Raw genomic sequence first — 24,611 nt, 5'->3', positions numbered from 1 at the left:
ATGAGGTACAAGTGCACCGATTTATTTAATTCTTACTTTTTTTTACTAACATAGTGGCATAGTTGCATTGTGCTTCAGCTGTTTAGCGTCAGTTTGTCATAAGGAATGAGCCCCTAGCAGTTTTTTTACATTCAGAATAGGGATGGTGGTGATTCCTTAGCAGTTAGCAGAGATCTTTCTCTATTGTTTCTCATAATACTGCTGGCAACTACACTGCTGGCAACTACACAACATAGCAATAAATTTCTTCTTGAGTTTTATGAATTAAGAGCTTTAAAATAAAATTGTGTAAGTTTATTTCCCCAGAGTGATCTCCTTTATATTCTCCTCTGATGACAGGTAGCACATTTAGCTATATCAGTGCAGAGAAGATACTCCATACAGTTTTTCTTTACTACTAGCAAAATAACCGTGCGTTGCAACAGGTTATTTAACATAAAACATAATTATGAGTTCTCTTGGTCATAAAAAAAAATATAACTATAATCTTCAATCAAAAATAAAATGAGTGATCCCTCTTGCTCAAATTTCTGTTCGCAAAAACCTCATTGATCTGTTTGAGGAAGGACATCAATGCCTATAATTGTCCATATGTTGTTTTGCAACGGCCAGTCATGCTTAGCGGTGGCCGGTTCAGTAATGTTCCTTGGTTGCATGTGTAGGTGACGCCAGTGTGGCCGTGTGGGGGTGGGGGGGGGGGTGTTTGCTGACTATAGTTTTGCTGGGTTATAGTCCATAATTTTTTCTGCTATATTGAATGAAACTTTGCACTGTCTAAGTATCGGTTCGTTCGAAAAAAAAATGTTTTGCTCGGTCTCAGGAAATATTTTGAATCGTTCATTGACTCCCAAAATGTAAGTCCATGAATGTTGTAGACATTGGAAAAATTAACTATTTGCCACTCTTAGATGAGGTCCATATGTCATTGATAATGGGTGGTAAATAGTTAAACACTAAATCTAAGGGTGGCAAATAGTCATGACCCAATCTGGGTAAATTCTTATTAACAAAAAGACATCACCATTAAAAAATATTAAAATATATAATACAAAATACAATCTATATAATTTTCATATTTTTTTTTAGAACTAGGACACAAGGCCCCCCTTTCCATTAATGGAACGGCATAGTTGTCTTACAGATTCTAAACAAGAAATAGAAAACCCAGAAATAGGGTTCCTACAAAAAAAACCAGCAAAACAACTGGTTGAGGGAGATTGCTAGTTCCTGGCTGATCTAACAGAGCCAGAGAAGAAACACAAAGCTAGAAGGGGATCTATTAAGCAACACAGAAGCTTCAAAACGGTCATAAGCACCAGCATTCCACACATCAGCATCCTTCATTCATTCCAATCTTCTAACGTGGGGACGCCAGCCATATCTTGAGTTGTAAACATCACTTGCAACTTGCCTTACCACCCGGACCCCTAGCTCCAGCTTTTTTCGATTTGCCTCCGATCTCTGCAAAACAGTCCATGATTCAATCAAATTACAAACCAAGAAGATAACCTCTATAGGATCTTTAGGAAGAACATAATCAAAACACGCTCTGTTTCTGGACTTCCAGATGGCCCAGATAACAGTAGTAATCCCCACCATCATCAAATTTTTTGTGTTCTTATCAAAGTCAGATAACCAAGGCCCAAAAAGTTGGGTTTTATTTGAGAAGGGTTTTAGATTTAGGGCACAAATGACCACATTCCAGATCAATTTTGCTAAGGGACATTCAAAAAACAAATGCTGTATGGACTCTTCCCTACAGCAAAACTGACAGATTTTGTCTCCCTTTTGCCAACCACGCTTGTAAAGATTATCCTTAGTCAGGATTTTGTTTTTGAGAAATAACCAGAGGAACACCCTAATCTTCAGGGGAGCTTTGATGCACCAAATCTTTTTCAAAGGACATGAAAACTATTGCAGTTTGAGAGCTCTGTACATTGACTTGACTGTATAAGAGCCGTTTTTTGTCAAATTCCACCAGAGCTTATCACTGTGGCCATTCTGCAGATGGATAGCGGCACATTGCTGCTTTATTCTATTCCAGTCCTCAAGCCTAATCCCATGTAAAGTTCTTCTGAAAGTGACTTTATCCCAACCCCCCTGCAGAACCTTATCCACTGTGATGTGCTTTGTGTTAGTGATACTGTACAGGTCTGAGAATTGCTCATTTAAAGGCCTACCTCCAATCCAATTGTCCTCCCAGAATAAAGTTCATTTGCCATCTCCCAGTTTCTTAGTACAGAATTTGTAAAAGGTGTTTTTAATCTCCAATAAACCTTGCCAAAAGTGAGAATCCCCCACTTTATTCTTAACCTCAGAGAGAGGTTTTTTTCTCAGATACTTATCCCTAAGTATATCTTGCCACCAACCTTCTTTGTTCTCCAAATTCCATATCCATTTTCCCAGCAGAGCAATATTCATAGTTTCTAAATCCAGAACACCCAACCCCCCTTGATCCCTAGGAGAACAGATTACAGGCCATTGTACCAAGTGGTATTTTCTTATACCTTGGTCTTCCTGCCAAAAAAATCTCCTTCTAAAGAAATCCATTCTCTCTTTGACTCCCTGAGGGATTTTATAAAAAGACAGCATGTATAAAGGTACATTGCTAAGACTAGCATTAATAAGGATCAGCCTACCCCCAATGGACTGGAGTTTGCCTTGCCAACCCCCCATCTTATGTTCCATCTTATTTTCAGCAGACTTCCAGTCTTTGTTTAGTAACCTCTTTTTGTGAATAGGCAACCCTAGGTATTTCATGGGAAAAGAACCCACCTTACAGGTAAAAATTTCACTGTAAACATTTTCTCTCTCCACAGCCTCTCCAATACAATACACATCACTTTTGTTAAAATTGATCTTTAACCCTGATAATTGTTCAAAAAGGCACAGGATGAATTTCAGGTTTCTAGCTTGCTCCACATTGTCTTTGATCATAAATATCGTGTCATCAGCATACTTCAGAATTGTCACCTTATTGTTCTCACTAACTGACAAACCCTCCAAAAGGGAACTGCTCTCAGCCCTTTGCACCAACAAGGTGAGTGTTTCTGCTGCTAAATTAAACAGCAAGGGTGAAAGAGGATCCCCCTGTCTCAGGCCTTTGTGAGTGTTGAAATAGGGGCCAATCTCATCATTCACTTTAATAGCGACCTTGCCCCCTCTCACCACTTTCATAACCCAATCACACCATAAGTCTGGAAAGCCTTTTGATTTCAACATTCTATATACAAACACCCAATCAACTTTGTCATATGCCTTCTCAAAATCAACCTTAAAAAGGATGCTCTGTTTTTTTTAATGTAAAGAGTTCAGAAGTTCGTGCAGAATGACAATCCCTTCCACGATAAACCTATTCTTGAGAAAGGCTGTTTGGTTCTTGGAAATAATATACATCATAATCCTGTCCAATCTATTCATCAACACCTTGGTGATGATCTTGAAACTCACATTGAGTAAGCAGATAGGCCTGAATTTTTGTATTTGTGCAGCATCTTTTGTTTTAGGGACAAGAGTAACAATGCCATAATTCAATCTCTCGACATTCAGTAAACCTTTATGAAAGTCATTTATCAGTTCCAAGAGATCATTTTTGATAATATCCCAGAATCTCATGTAAAATTCACCAGGGAAACCATCTGGCCCTAGGGCTCTGTTTTTTCTTAATTCAAAAACGACTTTCTTCACCTCCTCTAAACTGAAAGGCTTGGTTAATTCCACTTTGTCTTCCTCCTTAACCTTGCTCACCCCCTCCATGTTTAAAGAGACATTGTTTTCTTTAGAATGACCAAACAATTCTTTATAAAAGCTGGTAATATAGGATAGCAAGTTTTGTTGGCCAGAAATCACACCATCATCTTGCACAAGTGAATGGATCAAGCTCTTCCTTTTCCTTCCATTTGCCTTAGTGTGATAGTATTAGCTCTTCCTTTTCCTTCCATTTGCCTTAGTGTGATAGTATTTGGTATTACAGTCACCTTCCAAGACCTCCTTTTCTTTGCACCTTTGAAACCATTTAATTTTCTCCTCTCTAACCACATATCTGAGTTGGGCATCAAGGGCTCTTCTATTGTTCATAATGTTGGTATCCACCCCAACAGTTTCAGCTAGGATATCAATCTCTTCAATCTTATCCATGATTTCTTTTTTCCTCCTTCTGTATTCTTCTCCTTCCCAGTTTTTGTTCCAGCCTTTCAGTTTTCTTCTTAAAAACTTCAACTTCTTTTGCCATCTTTCCATACTGTTCCCCCTATAATCAGAGTTCCAAATCTCTTCCATTACTGAAGTAAGATCCTCCCTCAGAAACCAACTTTGCTCAAACCTGAATATACTCTGAGGAGCTATATTCTGTCATGTTTCCATTAACATGGGATTGTGATCAGACATGGCCCTAACCAAAGTCCTAACAGTGGTAAGGGGATAAATGTCTTCCCATTAATTGTTAATGAAAACTCTATCTAGTTTCTCTAGAGTGGGAGAGTCCTGAAAATTACACCAAGTGAACTGTCTCCCACTCATCTGAACTTCTCTAAGATTTGCCTGATCAATGATGGAGTTGAAAATGAAACTCCATTTTGTATATCCACCTATCTTGTTTTTTTCACTTTCCTTTCTCAGAATATTGAAATCACCACCCACCACTAAAGGGGAACCTTGGGAGTAAAATTCCTTAGCCAATTCAGTCAGGAATTCAGCTTTCTGTTCAGATTGCGCTGCCCCATATATTGCCATAAGATCCCAGACTTTTTTGTTGTCAGCATTCGACAATTTAAGTCTTATGAAATACTTCCCAGTTTTCTCATTTAAGACATTGACTTTGTCCTTATCCATTCCCACTAATATTCCCCCAGATCTACCATGAGCAGCCACCCAACTCCAATGCATATTTCTCCCCGAGCTCAGTTTGTTTAACATTTCAGTTGAAAAATCCTGTTTAACTGTTTCTAGAATAGCCACAAAGTCCAGTTTGTGTTCTCTAATTAGATCTTGTAAGTGACCTGTTTTTTCAATGTTACCCATCCCCCTAATATTCCAAAATAAGCCTTTCATTTCCTTTTTTTATTTACTTTACCTTTTTTCTTTGAGTTCTTGGGAGTGACCTTGAAAATCTCAAGGTTTCCCCTCCTCTGATTGCTTTTTTTCATTGAGGACTGGACCTGTTTGAGCATATGTTCAATCTCATCAAGAGTAGAATTGTCATTTTCAGAAGAATCATCATCTGACCACTCTTGATCAGTGAACATGCCTTCCATTTCTTTTTTCCTAATTTCAGAATTTTTATCTGCTTCACCCTCTTTCATAAAGAGGTTAATTCTGGCAGATCCCAGATTTTTAATCAAATCCAAGTTACTTTCCACATCTTCATTAGCACATCCTAAACTAACACCCAGAATATTCGCCATGTTGATAAGAGAAACATTTGATTCATTAACAATAGAGGGTACTGTATTCTGACCTTTGTTGACAAAAGCATTCTGTGCTTCCTTTCTTTGCATGGCCATATCTTGTGGCTTCAAGTCTTCCTTTTCCTTCAGTCTTTTACTCATTCTCATCTCTTCATCTTGACTACCCGTAGTGTCCTCCACTAAGTTGATCCCAGTCTTTTGGCAAAGCTTCCTTCAGATTCTTGTGAATCCATATAATCCTCACTGTCACCCAAGTGCACTCTTTCATCTTCCCTGTCTATCACTTCATCACCCACCTCAGTTGCCTCAGAGTTGATTGTGTTCACTGCCATCCCTCTATTTCTAGCCTGCTCCCAATTTTTGTCTTGTGTCGGTACAACTTGTGTTTCCTTTGTCAGGATTGTCTCTCCACTGGTCATACCTAATTCTATCCCACAATCTGTGATCAACTTGGCCTCTGCTTCCTAAAGCTGAAAAGCCAATGCTCTGCCTCTCAGTATCTGAGCACACTTGATTTGACCTTCCTCAGTCATTGTAGTAGGACACAACATATTTGTAGGACCATCTTTTGAGCCACTACCTCCCAGTAAAGTACCAGGACTGATCTTATCACCCATCTCCATAATCTGTTTGCCATCCCTTTGACCTGATTTCTGACCGCTTTTCAGCAAGCTTTCTGACCCTCCCTAAACTTCCTCAAAGATACTCTCATTGAACCATCCTTGCTCAACAACTTCATCCAGCTCAAAGTGGGCTTGGTACAGCAAACCTTTAGGTGTAGTAAGGATTAACTTCAAGGGCAGAGAATCAAGCTCCATCATCCCAACCTTAAATCTTATCACATTGCTAGCCCTAAAGGTGGCCATGTCAACTTCCATAACTGTTCCCAAGTTAGATCCCACTTCATATAGGGCCTGGTAACCTCTCATAGCATCAGGAATACCAGATACCTTCACCCAAGCAGTATGCATCTTCCCCACTGCATCAGACTCTTGTGTCCATTCTTTCACATTGACTTGAACATCAGTCCCCTTAACATTGAAGTAGTCAAAGTTGGATAGCTCTTCAAATTTTATTTTGTTTGGGAACCTCAGCTGAAAAGTCCCATTAGGCATAGCTTTTGCTTTCCATTGCCAATTCCACTTAAATTGCTGGGTGAAACCTTGTTCAAGCTAATATTCAGTAAGTTCCCCCCCAAAGACAATAGACACCATTGCCAAAGGATTTGCATGCTCTTTAGGAGAGTCTGGCCTAGTGTTTTGAATAAGAATACAGCCTAAACCAGGGGCACCATACCCAACAAGCTTAGCAACTGGCCTTGGTTGCTTGTCATACAGGCAATCCTCAGTTCTATGAGTTGGCTTGGCACAGTTAATGCAGAAAACAGAAACATTGCAATCCCTAGCCAGGTGACCAACATTTTTGCATCTCTGACAAAAAAAATCTTTGTAGGATAGGATTGTTACCAGCACGGGGATTGGATTGCAGAGGTTGTTCTGGCTGCGGCACAGGGGTATCACCCTTCTCTGTTTCCTTGGCTGGCTCCTTGTGCTGAACAGGGCGATACTGCTGCTTTGTTCCTCCTCGCGCAGCCATGGCTTGGGCTTGATCCCCTGGAGCTCCTCCCCCAATTCCCTGCAGCGACTCACCACCCCCTGACGACGTCGAAGCTTGTGGTCTTCTCCCCTCGCCGAAGTTGCGCATCGGCCTCGGATTGAAGCGCCCACGCCATGCGCCTCCCCCTTGATGCGCCATTGCCCCCAATCGACCTCGCACCACCTTCGAAAATCGCCGAGTGTCTCCGTGGATTGTGCTTCTCTACTTCAATTCTCCGCCTCCGATCCCCACCCTCGGCCACTCCTCCACAAATCCTCCCCGATTGGTTAGGGTTTCACGCCGCTTCACCCGAAGCCCTAGGTTCGGTTGCCCACCACGAAGGTGTTGCACATGGCGATCCAAATGCGCAAGAGGATAAGGCCTAGAGCACTCACCCCTACAGTGATGGGCTTGAACAGCAGAGTCTAGATTCCCTCCGACATAGGAGCCGGAGTCTAGATTCCCTCCGCCATGGGAGCCCACCACAACCTTCGCCAAATTGAAAATCACCCGCCCCTTCGCGCCCTTAGCTCGCAGACAACCCCCAAGAGGGGACTCCAAGCTGCTTGACACCGACGATGATTCCGGCGGCCAGACGATCGCCGTGATCAGCGCCTTTCCCGCCCCCGCTCTCGCCGCCTCTCTCACGGCCATCCCCTCATGTGGAATCATGATGTTCAGTGTTTAATGGCGTATCCATCAATCCATATATAATTTTCATATGGTATCTGAATAAAAAAAAATCCTCGCCTCGTAGTAGGCTCGTACTGTACTCTATTTTGTGTTTGCCGCTCTGGTTTATTTGATTGAGCCAAAGAAAAGTGATGTAAAGCAAAGAAGAGCTCCATTACTCAGCGTCATCAGCAGTGCCTATCCCATCTCTGGTCTTCTTCCTCCCCAAAGCTACATCAGCAATGCCTGTCTTTCCGATATCTTCATTTTTCTCTCTTATTAGAAGAGACATGGAGAGAAGCAAGATTTGTTCAATCTACTTCTATGGCAGTTCTAACTCTACCCTCAATTTTGAATGTTTAACACCACCTTCTCAACCAGCAGAACTACGCCATGTCTACCCCATTACTCAGCGTCACACAAATCCTCCCTTCTAAATCCATACCCTCTTTTCTCTCTTTTTTTTCGTCTCAACTCTGGACACCGTTGTTACGGACACTGCTCCTGGTCCGGCAACTGAAGGCAATCCCGTGAAGTCTAGCAAGCGAGTGGAGAGAGTGCGCAGGCCTAATGTTCGACTGTTTGGGGCGGAATGGGCCTAAAGCCTTGTAAACAGATGTGCGAGTATATAAGCACATATGACGACTTGGAGAAGGGTATCGAATAAGAAAACTGAGAAATCAAATCCCTCCCAACTACTGCTATCTCTCTCTCTCCCAAGTTTTCTCTGTTCTTCCTCTGCTTCTCTCCAGTTCATCCCTTTCCCCAAATTTCCCAAAGTGCTGGAAGGATAGAGAGATCGTAATAATAGGTATCAGAGCCAACCATCCTGGATTACTTGGAGAAACCTCGGTATCACTCGAGAGCACAACTGAAATCGCAAGAGATAGAGCATCAGCTGTCGGAGTTGGTCGCAGTGGTGATCGCGATTCAGAAGCAAAATACCGCGATCCAAACTTCGGTGGGTTCCCTGGAAGAGATCAAACCGCTGGTGATGGAGCTCTCGGGCTGGAAGCCGGCGGTAGATCAAGCCGTGGCGGACCTGCGGACCAAGGTGGGGGAACTACGGCAACAAGTAGAGCAGATGGCGCGAACACCAACGACCATCACCAAGCCCTCGGATCTGCCTCCCCTGCTTCCGACGCCGTCGAAACTGCAAGTTCCGGCGCTAAAGGAGGAGGAACCTGCTCCGATGGAGGGGGAATCATCTCACGGCCCGAATGGCCACCGCGTCGCTACGATTCCACGTGGGAAGGCTATTGGAGAGGAGTCCTCTCCAAAGTCTCCTCCGGCCAAGGGTACATGTTCACCTCAATTCACCCATCGGTTTCCTTGGGAAACGGGAGAGTGTTCAAGTAGGGGTCATGGGAATTGGTTCCATGGGGGTAACGCCCGTGTAGATTGTCCTCAATTTGATGGGGGAAATCCTAAGGCCTGGAAGATGAAATGCAAAACATATTTCCGGGTTAGTGGAACCAGTCCTGAAGTCTGGGTGGGAGTAGCAGCCTTGCAGTTTTCTGGGGGAGCTTTAGTTTGGTTGCAGACTACCAATGCCCATATTGAGATGATGAGTTGGGAAGAGTTTGTTGATGCTGTTTGTGCTAAGTTTGGTAGAGAGGAGTTTCAGGGTGTGGTCCGACAGTTCAACAAACTTAGACAAACGGGGTCGGTAACCAGCTATGCTAAGAGGTTTAACGATCTGATGCACCAGCTTCATGTCCACCATCCCTCTTGGAACCCAGAATTTTTTGTTACTCAATTTTTAGAAGGGTTGAAACCTGAAATTAGAGCTGCTGTGCTGTTACATCGTCCTTCGGATATGGATACTGCTGTCGACCTTTCTTGCTTACAGGATGAAGTGGCCAAAATTGTTCGGAGGGAACCTCGACGGGTGGAATTTCCTGCTAACAACCGTGGGGGAATTCGGCCTGGATGAGCTGTACCTATTGGAGCTGGACGTGTTTTGGGAGGCACAGGAGTATCTGGAGAAGACAGAAATCTACCAATGGAAGATCGAGTGGCTGCATTACGGGCTTATCGTAAGGCTAAAGGCTTGTATCATACTTGTGGTGAGCGTTGGAGCCACGAGCACAAATGTGGTCCTACTGTTCAATTGCATGTGGTGGAAGAGCTGCTTGATCTCTTGGAGAATTTTGACGAAAATCAGACAGCTACAGTATCTGATGAAATTGAGTCTGAAGAAACTGAAGTGAATGGCGAAGTCTGTCAGATTTCCAAAGAGGCCATGTTGGAAACTGAAACTTCTGGGACTTTGAGATTGCAGGGTTTAATGCAACACCATCAGATTATGTTGCTTGTGGATTCGGGTAGTACTCATAGCTTTGTATCTGCTGCTTTGGATGATAAATTGGGGGGTAAACAACGGGCTGTGCCGGCCATCAAAGTAAGAATTGCTGATGGGGGAATCCTGCATTGTAACAAGGAGATAGTGGACTGTCTTTGGTTGGTTCAAGGGGAATCATTCTTAACCAGCTTGAAAGTGTTACCATTGGGCAATTATGATGTGATTCTTGGAATGGACTGGCTTGAGCAGCATAGTCCTATGAAAGTTGATTGGCGAGCCAAAACTTTACAGTTTCATTACAATCAGAAGGAGATTTGCTTGAAGGGGGTGACAGCCAATACTCAAACTTGCAAGACTCTGTCAGCTACTCAAGTGCAAGGGCTGGTTCACCGAAGTGCTGTGCTGCAAGTGGTTGAACTCTGTTCTGTTGAGCTAGCTATCAAAGACTCAGACATTCCTGCTGAAGTCTCTCAGTTACTACTGGAATTTGCTCCAATTTTTGAGGAACCTAAGGGGCTTCCTCCAATTCGGGCTTTCGATCATTCTATTCCCCTATTGCCCGAAGCCAAACCTGTGAATTTGTGTCGTTATCGTTACAATCTAGCACAGAAGGACGAGATTGAACGACAGGTGGCTGAAATGCTTCAACAAGGGGTGATACAACCTAGTGTAAGCCCTTTTTCTTCTCCAGTGTTGCTAGTGCAAAAGAAGGACCTCACTTGGCGGTTTTGCATTGACTACCGACATCTGAACGCCATCACTGTTAAAAATCGTTACCCACTGCCCATTGTTGATGAACTCTTGGATGAGCTCGCTGGATCGAGTCTTTTCACCAGTTTGGACTTGCGAGCAGGCTACCATCAGATTCGGATGCGTCCTGAAGACGAGCACAAGACCGCTTTCAAAACACACAATGGACATTATGAGTTTCGTGTCATGTCTTTCGGTTTGATCGGGGCACTTGCAACTTTTCAAGGCATTATGAATCAGATCTTTTGGCTCCACTTCTCAGGAAGGGTGTTTTGGTTTTTATAGATGACATCTTAATCTACAGTCGAACTTTACAGGAGCATTTGATTCTCCTTCGCCAAGTGTTACAGTTACTTTCTGAACATCAGCTCAAGGTGAAAAGATCTAAGTGTTCTTTTGCTCGTTCCAGTTTGACATATCTTGGACATGTGATCAGTGCGTCGGGGGTGGCTACCGATCCCAAAAACATCAAGGCAGTACAAGCTTGGGCAATTCCGGTTAATGTCAAGGAAGTACAAGGGTTTCTGGGTCTAGTAGGATACTACCGGAAGTTTGTTCGTTCCTTTGGCATTATCAGTCGTCCACTCACTAACCTCTTAAAGAAGAATGTGGTTTTTGTATGGACCAGCGAACACCATACGGCTTTTGATGCTCTCAAAGCAGCTCTTACTTTAGCTCCGGTGTTAGTTTTGCCGGATTTTACCAAGGTCTTTGAAATTGAGACCGACGCATCCGACAAAGGAGTGGGAGCTGTACTCATGCAAGGAGGACATCCTCTGGCTTTTCTCAGCAAATCGCTTGGACCACGGAATCGAGGTCTTTCCACCTATGAGAAGGAATGCTTGGCTATTTTATTAGCAGTGGACCATTGGTGATCGTACTTGCAATTCGGAGAGTTTATCATTCGCACCAATCAGAGGAGTTTGATTCACTTAGACGATCAGAGGCTGGTTACCCCTTGGCAGCAACGAGCTCTCACTAAACTTCTTGGTTTGCAATACAAGTTGGTGTATAAAAAGGGTCTTGAAAATAAGGCCGCAGATGCCTTGTCTCGCTGTCATACTGAGGAAGTGTTTCAGTTGAGCGTTGTTTCTTCCAATGTTCCAGTATGGTTGGCCAAGGTGCAAACTGGATATGATTAGGATGCAGCTACTACTAATCTTATGGCTCAGGTGCTGTTATCTCCTCATTCATTTCCGGATTACTCTATGAAGAATGGAATTTTGTACTACCGTGGCCTCATTTGGCTAGGCAACAATCAGCAATTGCAGTCAAAAGTTATAATAGCTCTGCATTGTTCGGCTATTGGGGGACATTCGGGAATTCATGTCACAATTTGTCGAGTACGCAACCTCTTTGCTTGGCCTGGGCTGCGCAAAGCAATGCGTGCTTTTATAGCAGATTGCTCAGTTTGTAAGCAGGCAAAATCTGAACGCGTGCGTTACCCTGGCCTCCTTCAACCTTTACTGGTTCCTGAGCACGCTTGGCAAAATGTTTCATTGGATTTCATTGAAGGATTGCCTCATTCTTCTGGTTTCGATTGCATACTGGTGGTGGTGGATAAGTTCAGTAAGTATGCTCATTTTGTGGCTTTGGCGCATCCTTTCACTGCTTTTGATGTCGCATTAGCCTACTTGAACAACATTTACAAGCTCCATGGTCTTCCCCATCATCTTATTTCTGATTGAGATCGTATTTTCACCAGTGCCTTGTGGAAGGAGTTGTTTCTGTTAGCCGATACATAATTGCAGATGAGCTCGGCCTATCACCCTCAGGCGGACGGGCAGACGGAACGAGTAAATCAGTGTCTGGAGACCTTTTTGCGCTGCTTCATTCATGCCTGTCTGAAGAAATGGTTTCATTGGCTAGCGCTTGCTGAATTCTGGTATAATACTGCTTATCACTCGGCTTTGGACATATCGCCGTTTAAGGTACTCTATGGTCATCCTCCTCGTCATTTTGGCGTGTTGGACATCTCTGCCAGTGCTGTACCCGACCTGGAGGAATGGTTGAAAGAGCGTGCTGTGATCACCAGATTGCTTCGACAGCATCTTCTTCGTGCCTAGCAGCGTATGAAGTTTTAGGCTGATAAGAAACGATCTGAGCGTGTTTTTGCTGTAGGGGACTGGTTTTTTCTGAAGGCACGACCATATGCTCAGCACTCTCTGACTGGTCACACCAATCATAAGCTGGTTTTCCATTATTTCGGACCTTTTCAGGTATTGGAGCAAGTGGGGAAGGTGGCGTATCGCCTGCAACTTCTAGCGAGTTGTTCCATACATCCGGTGGTTCATGTCTCGCAGCTGCGCCACACTTCTTCCCCAAGTTCAAGCGATGAGATCCAAGTTCCTGTGACATTGCCGGCTGATGAGGAAGCTGTTCCTGTCCATGTGCTCAGTCGCCGAGTGTATCGCAAGGGAGCCGGAGCGGTGGAACAAGTCAAGGTTCGCTGGCAGGGACAAACGTCGGCGGAGGCTACCTGGGAAGATGCAGCTGCTCTTCGTCTTCGTTTCCCCGCTGCACCGGCTTGGGGTCAAGCCGTTTCCAAAGGAGGGGGAAATGTTACGGACACTGCTCCTGGTCCAGCAACTGAAGGCAATCCCGTGAAGTTTAGCAAGCGAGCGGAGAGAGTGCGCAGGCCTAATGTTCGACTGTTTGGGCCGGAATGGGCCTAAAGCCTTGTAAACAAATGTGCGAGTATATAAGCTCAGATGATGGCTTGGAGAAGGGTATCGAATAAGAAAACTGAGAAATCAAATCCCTCCCAACTACTGCTATCTCTCTCCCCCAAGTTTTCTCTGTTCTTCCTCTGCTTCTCTCCAGTTCATCCCTTTCCCCAAATTTCCCAAAGTGCTGGAAGGATAGAGAGATCGTAACAACCGTCTTCTATCCTGCGCTTCACCTGCTGCTAGTGAACATTCAAACATGCTCCACAGCTCCAGCTAAGGTATTGATAGGTTCTTCCCTATTCCTCTTCGATTCCAGCCACGGCCTTCAACCAAATCATCTGCGCCCAGCACCCTGAGTGGAGAGAGAAGCACACGGGTGTTGCCTCACCTCTAGTCTCCTCTCCTGTAGGCAGCCTCCACCTCACGTCGCAGCATCAGCTCCCTCGCGTCCCTCGTTGTGCAGGGAGACTCCACGACGACGTCTTGTCTCTCGTCGGCTGAAAACGAATCAATGAAGTGGTCATCAGGCTTTCTTTTCAAGCCGCGTCTCCAAGCTGCACACCTGCTTCCTTCGACGACCTAGGAGGCCAGCAAGCCACCAGCTCCACTGATGCCTTCAACAGCTCGACCCTCGATCCCAAGCTAGTAGCAAATTAAAGCAACGCCCTCCCGTGAGAGTCAGACGGTGGTGGTGTGGAGTAACTATTCTGTACCCCCTCCCCTCCCTCCTCTCCCATGCCCCCCTCCCTCCCCCCTCCTACCACGATCTCATAGTTTATAGCAAGTTCTTCTAACCAATTCATCCAATAATGCTATTTGTTTGAAGATTATTGATTGTTTTTTTTTATCTCACTTTGTGAGAAAGGAATATTGTGACCAATTCTAATCTCTTTTACTACCACCATAGAACAAAATAAATATGTTATTATGAAACTCATAACATTTTACTATATTTCAGTAGTAACGTTATCGTAGAAGTGCGGTAATACGTCACGTTACTATAGATCATTTATGACATTACTGCAGTTTTAACGGTAACATTGTGGTGAATTATAGTAAACCAGGAATTGCAACAAAAATATATGGGTTAAAAGTCTCATATGCTAACCATATACACATGTTACTATACAAAAGTAAAAGAGTTATTGCATGGCAGATACACATTACCATGTGTTTATGTAGTAACACTATCCAAAAAATACAGTAAGACGCTTTGTTACTGCAAAACTTATAGTCTTTACCACACTTTTATAGTAACGTCGTGATGAGATTGTAGTAACGTGACAGTAGTAACACTTATGATAATATTATTACTTGTGGAGAGATAAATTTCAAAAGACTAATCTTCGAAGGTAATGACATGAAAGTTATAGTCGTTACTACATCTCGTAGTAATGACATGATGTAATTGCAGTAACTACATCTCGTTGATGCCTTCCGGCCAACAGGCGAGGTTGGGCGGCGGCGCGGTGGGGCAGCGATGGCGGAGGCAGTGCGAAACTCGCTCACACTAATGAGGAGCGGCGGTGTGAGGGGGAATCGGGAGAGGAAAAGGTTTTTTACGGTTTGGTTGCCTGCATGAATCTTAAAACAATTAGGTGGTCTAAAATTTGCAAGATTCCTAAGGGGGGTTTCTGTCAAATGATCTATAGACAATTCCTAAAATTAAACCAACTCAAACACGGATGACGTACCAAACATCTAGCGAAAACATTTTTAATTTTTATAATAGTAGAGATAGATTAATTCATAATATTTTCTTCTATTATACAATAGTGTATCAAATGAATATCATATATGGAAATAAGGATGAAAAGAGTGACATTTTACCTGTAACAAAGCATAGACATCTTGCTAGTTTTATCGAAACAACATGAGGAATGGTTGAAAGAATAAGTCTATTTTACCTCCCACAACTCTTGCTCCTGAGTGAATCACCTCCCTCAACCTTAATACTGGGTATTTCACATCCCCATCTTTAAAAACCAGAGAAAATCATGCCCCTTGGCTTTTTTATAGCGATTTCATCCAACATGCCAGTAAGAGAAAAAATAAGAAAATAATAATAACCCCACATTTTAGTCATGATAATCTCACTCTTTTCTTCTCCTCACCTCTCTCATCTCTCATCCTCTCTCGCCAGCATAGATGTCCAAATGGGCCGCCCGGCGCAGCACGGCCCAGGCACGGCTCGAGATTGGTCGGGTCGGCACGGCTCGCTCAACGGCCATGCCGGGCCGTGACAGCCCACGTTCTCCACTTAAGGCCCAGTCACAACCCAATAAGGGTCGGGGCGGGCCGAGCCAGCCCGTAGGCACGATATCCCATCATGCTTTATTTGAAATAAGTCTATTTTGCCTCCCTCCTCTTTAGGTGACTTATATATCGTTAAAATAAGTCTATTTGCTTCCCTCCTCTTTAGGCCGTGCCTTATATATGGCTGAAATAAGTTTATTTCTATCTATCGGAGGGTGAACTCCTCTAGCGGCGGACCGTGAGGCCCCCCTTTGTTAGTTCGGCCGGGGGCAGCGGGTGAATCCTTGAGGAATCGGAGGGAAATGTTCACTAGAAGGGGTCAAGCCGCCGGTGAAGATGACACAAGGGGATTATACAGGTCTGGGCTGCTGGGAAACGTAACACCCTACTCCTGTATACGATGATTTTGCTGAGCTTTGTAAGTCCCTGAATCCCTAGTGTACAAGCTAGGGCTCAACTAGCCTTGGAACCAGGGATCCAAAAACCCGTCCCCTCTCTCGCTAGGTAAGGTCCTCTTTTTATACTTTAAGGGGATTCCACATGTGATGCGAGAGCTACCTAGGAAAGAGGAAAAATATTCTTTATATTTAATGCATGTCTCGTGCCTTAACCCGGAAGCTACTAGCACATCGGCTGCTATGCGGGGTCCACCGAATCACGCCGACTAACACGGCGGGTGCCTCTATCATTCACCATTTAATGGAGGAGGACTTGGGAGGCATGCATGCACTGGGAATGAAATCCCGGGCACATCCAGAGCGGTCAAGCCGGCCCCGGATTTGGTGGGAGGATTAGAGCCTCTCACCATCACGACGGGACGAGGCATATACCTGCCTCACGCCGCTTGACACACGGTCAGGGCGTGAGTGGCTTGCCGCCATCCCTTCTGTCAATCATTCGGTCACAGACCGGTCGCAGGCAGTGCAGGTGCGTAGCGTGCCACATTAAATGCAGCGTGGTACGCTCGCTCCGCCCGCAATAAATGGGGTTAAGTGGGCGCTGGAGGACGCCCACCCAACCCCACACGCGTGGCAGCCACGTGGTGGCTATAGGGAGGGGTCGGGGCGAGCCGACCCCTCGGGTTCGGACGGGATGGCTGCCACTCATCCACAGGCCCGGCCACCCTCAGGGGGAATGCCACGTGGACGCCGAGGGCGGCCTCTCCCCTCTAAGCTTGGTATCCCCGGGCCCATATCCCAGACAATCCCTCTTCTTTGGTCTGCGTATGGCTAAAATAAGTTTATTTCTCCTCCCTAACTTTCGTGTCGTGTCGGGCTGGCCGACCCTTCCAAGGCAGCGCCGCAGGCACGGCCCAACTATCGGGTCGGGCCATGTCGTGCCAAAGAGCCGTGCCATGGGCCAGGCCGTCCGGCCGTGGGCCATATGGCCATCTATACTCGCTAGACAGAGACAATGGCCAACATTGTCGAGGCGGCGGTGGGAGTTCTGACTCGAGCTCTGTGCGGGGAGGGGCGCCGCCGCCACGGTGGGGCGGGGTGGGGAGAGGGCATGATGCAGAGCCGACGAGTGCATATGCTTCCAAATATAAGGACATGCCACCAAAGCATTATCTTGCTTGTCTCCACTATGCCATCGTCGGGAGGCATCAGAAGATCGGCAGAGACACAATGGGTGATGTGTAGGGGAGAAGCTTGTCGGTAAGCTACACGCGAAAGGAGAAGCTCGTTGGCCATCCGTGCACGCGTGGACGACCTGGCCGGCTGCGACTCGCGCAGGAAGGAGAATGCCGGCCGGCCGCGTGTTGGGAAGGAGTCGTCTGCCACGACGTGCACACGAAATAGCTCACCGACAACTACTCCGCAGCCACCCGCCGGTTCCAACCCTCGGTGCTCCTCCTCCTTTGCCGCTGGTTCCAATCCTATTCCTATCCCACCCCTTCCTCCCCCTCTCCTTTGGCGCTCCTCCACAGGCGCCGCTTGCACCCCTCGCTCCACACTCCACCACCTGAGCCCTCTCCTCTCCCAACGACACTGCCTTCGTCCTGTGTGCTGTCACCTTTACCTACCGTCTGCGAGCTGGCCATTGGCTCCCACATGAGTCAAACATTGTGTGCTGTCACCTTTACCTACCGTCTGCGAGCTGGCCATTGGCTCCCACATGAGTCAAACACCTGCCGCTGCCCTAACGATGTTGGCCGCTGTCACTGCCCAACGCGTACGAGAGAGAACGAGAAAGATTTGAGAGGGGAGAGAGAGGTGAGGAAAAGGAAAAAAGTGAGATTAGGATTTCTGACATATGTGGGGCTGTTAATGTTTTCTCACTAACATGTGGGTCCCATAAGTACCACGTAGGACAAAACCACTTCCGAAACCAGTGAAGAAGTTGATTTGCACCGGTCTTCAAAAATGAAGAAGACGTTACACCCGATTTTATGATTGAGGGAAACAATAATTCAATCATGGAAAAGAGGTAAGGATGGAAAAGAGGTAAGGAAAGTAAAGTAGATTTATTACTGGGAGGTCTATGATTTATCGGTCCTTATAGGTGGCCAAATGGGTCGCTCGGCCCGACTCAAGCATGACCAAATAAGACTCGAGTCGTGCTGGGCCGGCCCGAAGGCACGACAAGTCCATCGTGCTCCTACTTGGAATAAGTCTATTTTGCCTCTCTCATCTCTTTGATCCGTGTATTATATGGCTGGATTCAGGGTTTGCAATTTCGAAATCACGTTTTCTGCCGCAGGGGGGGCGATAGAACCGAAATTTCCGAAATTTCAGAAATATTTTGTACGAAATTTTTTGAATTCAAATTTGAAAATTTCGCCCGAAATTTCCGAAATTTATGGGAAAAAAAATCTGGGACGCTCTGAGAACAATTTTGCAGTCATATAATTCATGATTTCAAAAGAAATAAGTCATCTTGGAAGCATTAGTCTATTATAGTTGCATACACCAATAAATCCATTACAAGTTCATCACATAGCTCAGTGTGTACACCACTGAAGAACAGGACAAGGGCATAATGTCAAATCCAAGAGAGGCGAAGTGGAAAAATGAGACAACGAATCAGTGAGAATAAGGGATGGAGTCGAGCAAATCCGATGTACATACATACCGCTGCTTCAGTGCCTCCTCGCCGTGACGCCGTCGAAAACCCTGTCGCCGAGATGCCAAGTCGCCGGATCGAAGAGGGGAGGCACAACGAGGACTGGAGGGGCGTCGGGGGCTCGGGGCAGGAGGGGCGTCGGGGCGTCGCAGGGTGCAGGATCGCAGCCGCTCGCAACCAGGAGGGGTGCCGGAGCCACGGCTGCTGCCACCGCCTGCAAGATGAGCGGCGCCGCCACCGGCTGCAGGACGAGCGGCGTCGCAGGCTATCAGCCAGGAAGGGCGCCGGAGCCGCCGGAGCAGCCTGCTGGATGAGCGCCGTCGTGAACTGGAGGTAGCGGCGCAGGGGGATTTGGCGCCGAAGGACGAAAAAATCGCCTCTCAGCGGCGCGGTGGGGGGAAAATGGGTTAGGGTTAGGGTTGGGGGGAGGAGTGCGGGCCTTTTTGCTTTTTTTAAAAAAAAAATTTGTCCGAAATTTTTGTCCGTCATGTACTTTTACCGGACCCCAGCGGCAAAACCGAAATTTCGGAAATTTCGAACCGAAATTTCAAACACTGGCTGGAATAAGTCTATTTTACTTCCCTCATCTCTTTGAGCAATGCTTTATATGATTGGTATAAGTCTATTTTGGTTCCCTCGTCTATTTGCCTCCCTAATCATTAGACGGGGCCAGCCCATCGTGCCGAGCAAGAGGCTCAGCCACAATCCAAAGATCGTGCCGGGCCAGCACGGGTCGACACCAGTCGACTGTGCCGTGGACCGCACCGTCGGGCCGCCGGCCTTTGGGCCTACTATATCGGGCCTCAACTTAGGGCTGTCAACAAGCCGAGCTCGAGCAAGCTTAGATCCTCAGGCTCGAGCTCGATATGAACTCGAGTCGAGCTCGAGCCGAGCCTGGACTAACCTTCGAGCTTGCAGTCAAGCTCGGGCTCGGCTCGGACGAGCCTCGAGCCTAATCGAGCTCGTATCAACGCAACACAAGCATGTGTACATATTTCAAAAAGTAGAGAAACTGACAGAAAGCTGCAGCTGGGCATGTTGTGTAGAGATACGGCCATACGGGAGCACTAGTGTACTGTACTACTAGTACTAGCACAGGAGTAGTCTGCTTTGCTTTGGGAGTAGTGTTCAAGAATTGATTGCTTCTGTACTTCACATAGACCAATGTTGGAGTAGTAGCAGACCAAGGAAAAGCAACGATGATTTTTTATTGGAGACCAAGGTAAAGCATGAGACATGACAGTTACTAACTAGTACTCGAGTCTTTACCGAGCTATTCGAGCTCGGCTCGTTAAAGTGCACGAGCCTCATTTCAAGCTCGAGCTCGGTTCGTTTTAGGCTCAAACCGAGCTTGAGCCGAGCCTATAACGAGTCGAGTTCGAGTAGCTTGCGAGTCTCGAGCTTTTTTTGACAGCCCTACCTCAACCTCAATACCATTGACAGCACACCGCTCTCTAGACCCTACTAGTGACCTAGTCGATGCGATCCTCCATCGGTTCCCTTCTCGTCTGGTGAGTCCGCCTGGCCGCCGTCTGCGCCGAGCGGCTCCGCCGTCGTTCCTGCAGCTTCCGCCGCATCCTCGCCGGTGAGTACCCGCACGCACATCCTCAACCGTAGCTTCTCTTGTAGATCCGAAAGCTCCCCTCTTTCCCTTCAATCTTAGTACTAACAGCAGCTTGTTTGTTTCAAACAAATTTGGGGGTTTCAGCAGCTGAACCCCTCCCATCCCATGCCCTACGCTATGTCCGCCCCTGATATTGCGAGGATGCCGCTGGTTCTGTTTAGGCAGGGGACAACGGATTCCCGTGATACCTATGTTGTTGGATTGGAGTTTCCTGCATCTAATCGGACTCAGAGTTTGATGGCGCGTCCTCGTTTGGTTTTCTATATAACTCGTTCCAGGGGGAGCCTGCCCTCTCTATCAAACCTCCAAGATTGCAGCTTTCGCGGTGGTCCTGCACAAGCAGTTCATCTTCCAAGAGATTGCACCTCTGCCAGTATTCCTGCACAAGCGATTGATCTGCTACGAGACGCTCTGCTCCAGATGGAGATGTGCAGCAGAGAGGAGATTATGGATCTGTGCCGTCAGGCTATACACCAAAACATGTGCTATGTAGTTCCCAGAGTTTTGCCTCAGCAGCTATGCCTTCCTCCACCTTCACCAAAGGATGAACTTCATTCGACGCTGACAAAAACTTCGACTCGCAAATTTTCAGACCTGCCACATGATATCCTGATGGATATCATTGCCATGTTGGAGATCCCTGATGCCCTGCGTGCGGCTTCCGTCTGCTCCTCGTAGTGCTCCGTGCATACCAAACTGCACAACCTTGGAAAGTACAAACGACCTCAGACGCCGTGTTTCCTCTACACCTCTCAATCTATTGGTGAAAACATCGCTTGCCTCTACAGCCTTGCAGAGAAGAGGACCTACAAGTTAACTCTGCCTGAGCCACCCATCAGTAGGAGGTATCTGCTTGGGTCTTCAGATGGCTGGCTGGTTACCGCTGATGAGAGGTCTGAGATGCACATTCTTAATCCGATCACCGGTGAACAGATCGCTCTTCCGTCTGTGATAACCATCAACCAGGTGACGCCCATTTTCAACCACAAAGGCGTGCTCTGCAAATATCGTTACTCACGGCACACAGCGGAGGGTGTTACCGACTCACCCATGACGCTTCCTCTTGACAAACTGCGGTACTTCTTCCATTGCAAGGCCTTTGTATTTTATGATAAATCTGTAAAAAGCTATATTGTGGTGCTCATCCATAACCCATGTGAGCAGCTCTCATTTGCTAGATTAGGATATGACAAGTGGACATGGCTGCCACCACACTTGAGATTTCAGGATTGCACCTACAAGGATGGCCTATTGTATGCAGTGACGTCATTGGGGGAAATTTTCGCGTTTGATCTCAACACCACTGTGATCACAGCAAAGATAATCATGGACAGGACAAAGGAGTATTCGCGTGAGAGAATTTATATTGTTCAGGCTCCATGGGGTGATCTGTTGCAAGTTTGGAGACCACCACAAGGAGATGGGCGTGGGTATGATGAAATTACTGGCCGTTCAGCTCTTGTGAGCAACACTGGGAGGACAAAATTATATAGAGTTGATACTCTGGCTAAAGAGCTAGTGGAAATAAGTGACCTGGGTGACCATGTATTGTTTATGGGGAATAACCAAACTTATTGTCTTTGTGCAAAGGAATACCCACTGTTGAAGGCAAACCATATATATTTTACAGATGATTCTGAGTGCTTGGCACTCAGAACCCTGTGGGGTTTCCGTCTTGATATTGGACTCCTTAACTTGAGAGATAAGAGTGTGGAGGAAATTGTATCCCCTCGGCTTTGGTTGAAGTGTCGCGCTCCTGTGTTGCTTGTACCGAATCCTCGGAAGATGAATTCCACTTGTCACAATTAGACACAACATCCGGGAACCTCCTTTTCTTGGGAATTTTAATGTTGCCAGGCAAGATAGTATTGATACATTGTAATAAGAAATAGGAATGTTCTTATATGCCCTGTTGCATTGTTAAATATGTTGTAGCCTGTTTTATTCTGTGACATTTGTAAGGTTATTCTTTCCTTAATCTTAATTAATTGTAACTGATTCTAGTTAGTAGAGCCGTTTTAATTCCCCAGCATGAACATGGCAAGGTTTTCAGCCAACTCAATTTTTTTGATGTCGATGTAGGTGAGAGAGAGTAGAAAGAGAGGGCAGAGAAGGGGAGAGAGAGAGAGCTGCTTTTTGATGGTCCCCACACAAAATTAGCCTCATTAGCACCCCTTAGAGGGGCTAATGTTTTGTGGGGAGCTAATTCATATTAGCTCAAAATTAGCCCACCTGTTTGGATCCTTGAGGGCTAATTTGAGGCTAAAAGGTGAGGGCTAAACATTAGCCCATGGAACCAAACAGGACCTTAGTGGACACCAATGTGTTTGGCCTGATGTTGAATAAATATCTTGGTGAGAAGTCGGCCATGGGCTGGATGGATGCTAGAACAATCCTCGACACACCCATCATGGTCTGGAAAGCGACCACATCTTGGTCTGTGCCACCATCGACGTCAAGGCCGACTTTCGAACGCTTGACATGCGTCACCTTGGAATAGTCATAGGTGTCGATGTAGGTGACTCCTGTTGTGTCCTCAACAGATACTACCTCCATAGATGCAGTGGCAGTGGTGGCGCACGCTACCACCGCAGTCATGGTAAGATCGGGCTCGGTGTCGGGGCTGGAGCATTTCATCGAACACATGGTAGACGTGACCTCGGGAAAATTCTTGGTGACGATGTAGGAGTCGTGAACCTTGTCCTCGCCATCCCCAAGCTCTAGGTAGACCATCGGAGCAGTCTCCTCGTCGATGTGGCTTGAGCTCACCATCACCCGAGGGTTGGCGTTATTGGGGCATTTCGTCAAATAGGTGGTGGGTGTTGGAGAAGGTGGCGCCTGGGAAGGAGGAGATGATGCCGCCCTAAAGACAGGACTGCTCGCCTTGAGGCTGGTGGTGATCTCCTTCATGATGTCCAATCTCCACTGCATGAACTCCCTTTCTCTTTTCCCCCATCTCAAATTTCCCTAGTAACCTATCTAGGTACCAATCCATGGATTTCTTTTGATTGTTCATGATGGACTCAAGTGGGGATTGATGGCTCTGATACCAGATTGTTAGGAACCCATTTCTTCCAATTCAATAGCAATGATGCACCATACAAGCAACAATTTAAGAGAAAAGAGAGGAAGAAACCATGAAATACAAGTTCTAGAAGCTTCTAGAACTAGGAGAGAAAGTTGGAGGCAGTGGCGTATGTAGGATTTGAAGTATGGGTGGTCCGATTTTAAAAAAATCTTTTAAACATCACTGTAACAATATCAATATACATAGTACAAGTATAAATAATATAATTATCTAAAAGTTTAATATGATATATTGATAAGCCATCTTAGAAACAACTTATAATTAGCAATTAAATAAATAAATAAATAAAAACATAAACAAGCTTATACCGTGACAGAACTCTGAGATGAGAGGAGTCAATACTGAAAATTAAAAAGAATAAATCATCTACAAGACCTATAGCTAATTGGCTAATCACTAAACACCTGCTCTTCCTTGCAGCTTGTCTGGCTGCCCACATGCAGCCACAACGCCTGCCGCCGTTCGCCGCACTTGCACTCCGGCGCCGGATGTAACACCCCTCCGAGCGGCCCTTGTTGTTTGCCTTCACGTCGCCACTCGATTGCCGGAGGTCAGATGCTAGGAAGGGAATGAGCAGAGGAGATAGTGTTAGACCCTTATCTGACGTCAACCAGGAAGATGTTGGTGAGAAGACTGAAGCTGCTGAGGAGGAGGCGCCAACAGAGCTGAGTGCTGAAGCTGAGCAAGAAGCAGAGCAAAGAGGAGAGGAGGACTTCAAGCTCAAGAAGCATTGCTCATCAAGGCCTGTCAAACCCAACCCTATGTATCATGGGCCACAGTGGGCCGTGTAAGTCTGTCCGTGGTAACAGCTGGTTGACAGCTGGCGTGTGTGGCGTGTAGAGGCGAGGCGATGAGCCACATATAAGAACTCGTGATGAACTAGGATGAACTCGGTTTTTGGCAACCTGGTGGCGAAGGAGGCGGCATTGCCATATCTCTTGATTCTGTCTCTCTTTGCTCGGTGAGTGATTTTAGTTGCATTAGACCCTAATAGATAGGAGCAAGAAGCCAGCGCTACAATGGTCGGCCACCGGACAGTCTTCAATTTCCTTTTTCCTTTTTTCTTTACCATATCTATTTAATTGGGCCTTGGGCTCGAGAATTTTTGGGTGGTCCGGGGAACACCCGGACCACCCTCTCAATCCGCCGGTGGTTGGAGGTAGGAGGAGAGGAAGAGAAG

General features: G+C 46.1%; 1 protein-coding gene, 1 long non-coding RNA gene and 1 pseudogene across 2 annotated transcripts; 1 reads left to right on the top strand and 2 right to left on the bottom strand.

Moving 5' to 3' along the window:
- Window positions 1-1,017: 1,017 nt before the first annotated feature.
- Window positions 1,018-19,134, bottom strand: LOC136353940 (uncharacterized). The gene is made up of 2 exons (XR_010737508.1): window positions 18,729-19,134; window positions 1,018-1,461 (listed from the first exon to the last, which is right to left on the bottom strand). It is a non-coding gene; the product is annotated as an uncharacterized lncRNA (long non-coding RNA).
- On the bottom strand, window positions 4,846-7,655 carry LOC136353962 (uncharacterized; annotated as a pseudogene).
- Window positions 19,135-20,175: 1,041 nt separating the features above from the next.
- Window positions 20,176-22,350, top strand: LOC4350770 (uncharacterized). Its single transcript, XM_015759937.3, has 2 exons — window positions 20,176-20,304; window positions 20,428-22,350. Exon 2 carries the CDS (start codon window positions 21,244-21,246, stop codon window positions 22,150-22,152), a length of 909 nt encoding a protein of 302 aa, XP_015615423.1. The 5' UTR covers window positions 20,176-20,304; window positions 20,428-21,243; the 3' UTR covers window positions 22,153-22,350.
- Window positions 22,351-24,611: the final 2,261 nt, after the last annotated feature.

The sequence above is a fragment of the Oryza sativa genome, chromosome 11 (genome assembly GCF_034140825.1).
Source record: "Oryza sativa Japonica Group chromosome 11, ASM3414082v1".
Lineage (NCBI taxonomy): Eukaryota > Viridiplantae > Streptophyta > Magnoliopsida > Poales > Poaceae > Oryza > Oryza sativa.
Note: the sequence above shows the minus strand (reverse complement) of the source record. Positions and strands in the feature narration are given on the sequence as shown.

Coding starts and splice junctions, on each gene's coding strand:
- LOC4350770 (XM_015759937.3), top strand. CDS start 21,244: ATGCACATTCTTAATCCGATCACCGGTGAACAGATCGCTCTTCCGTCT.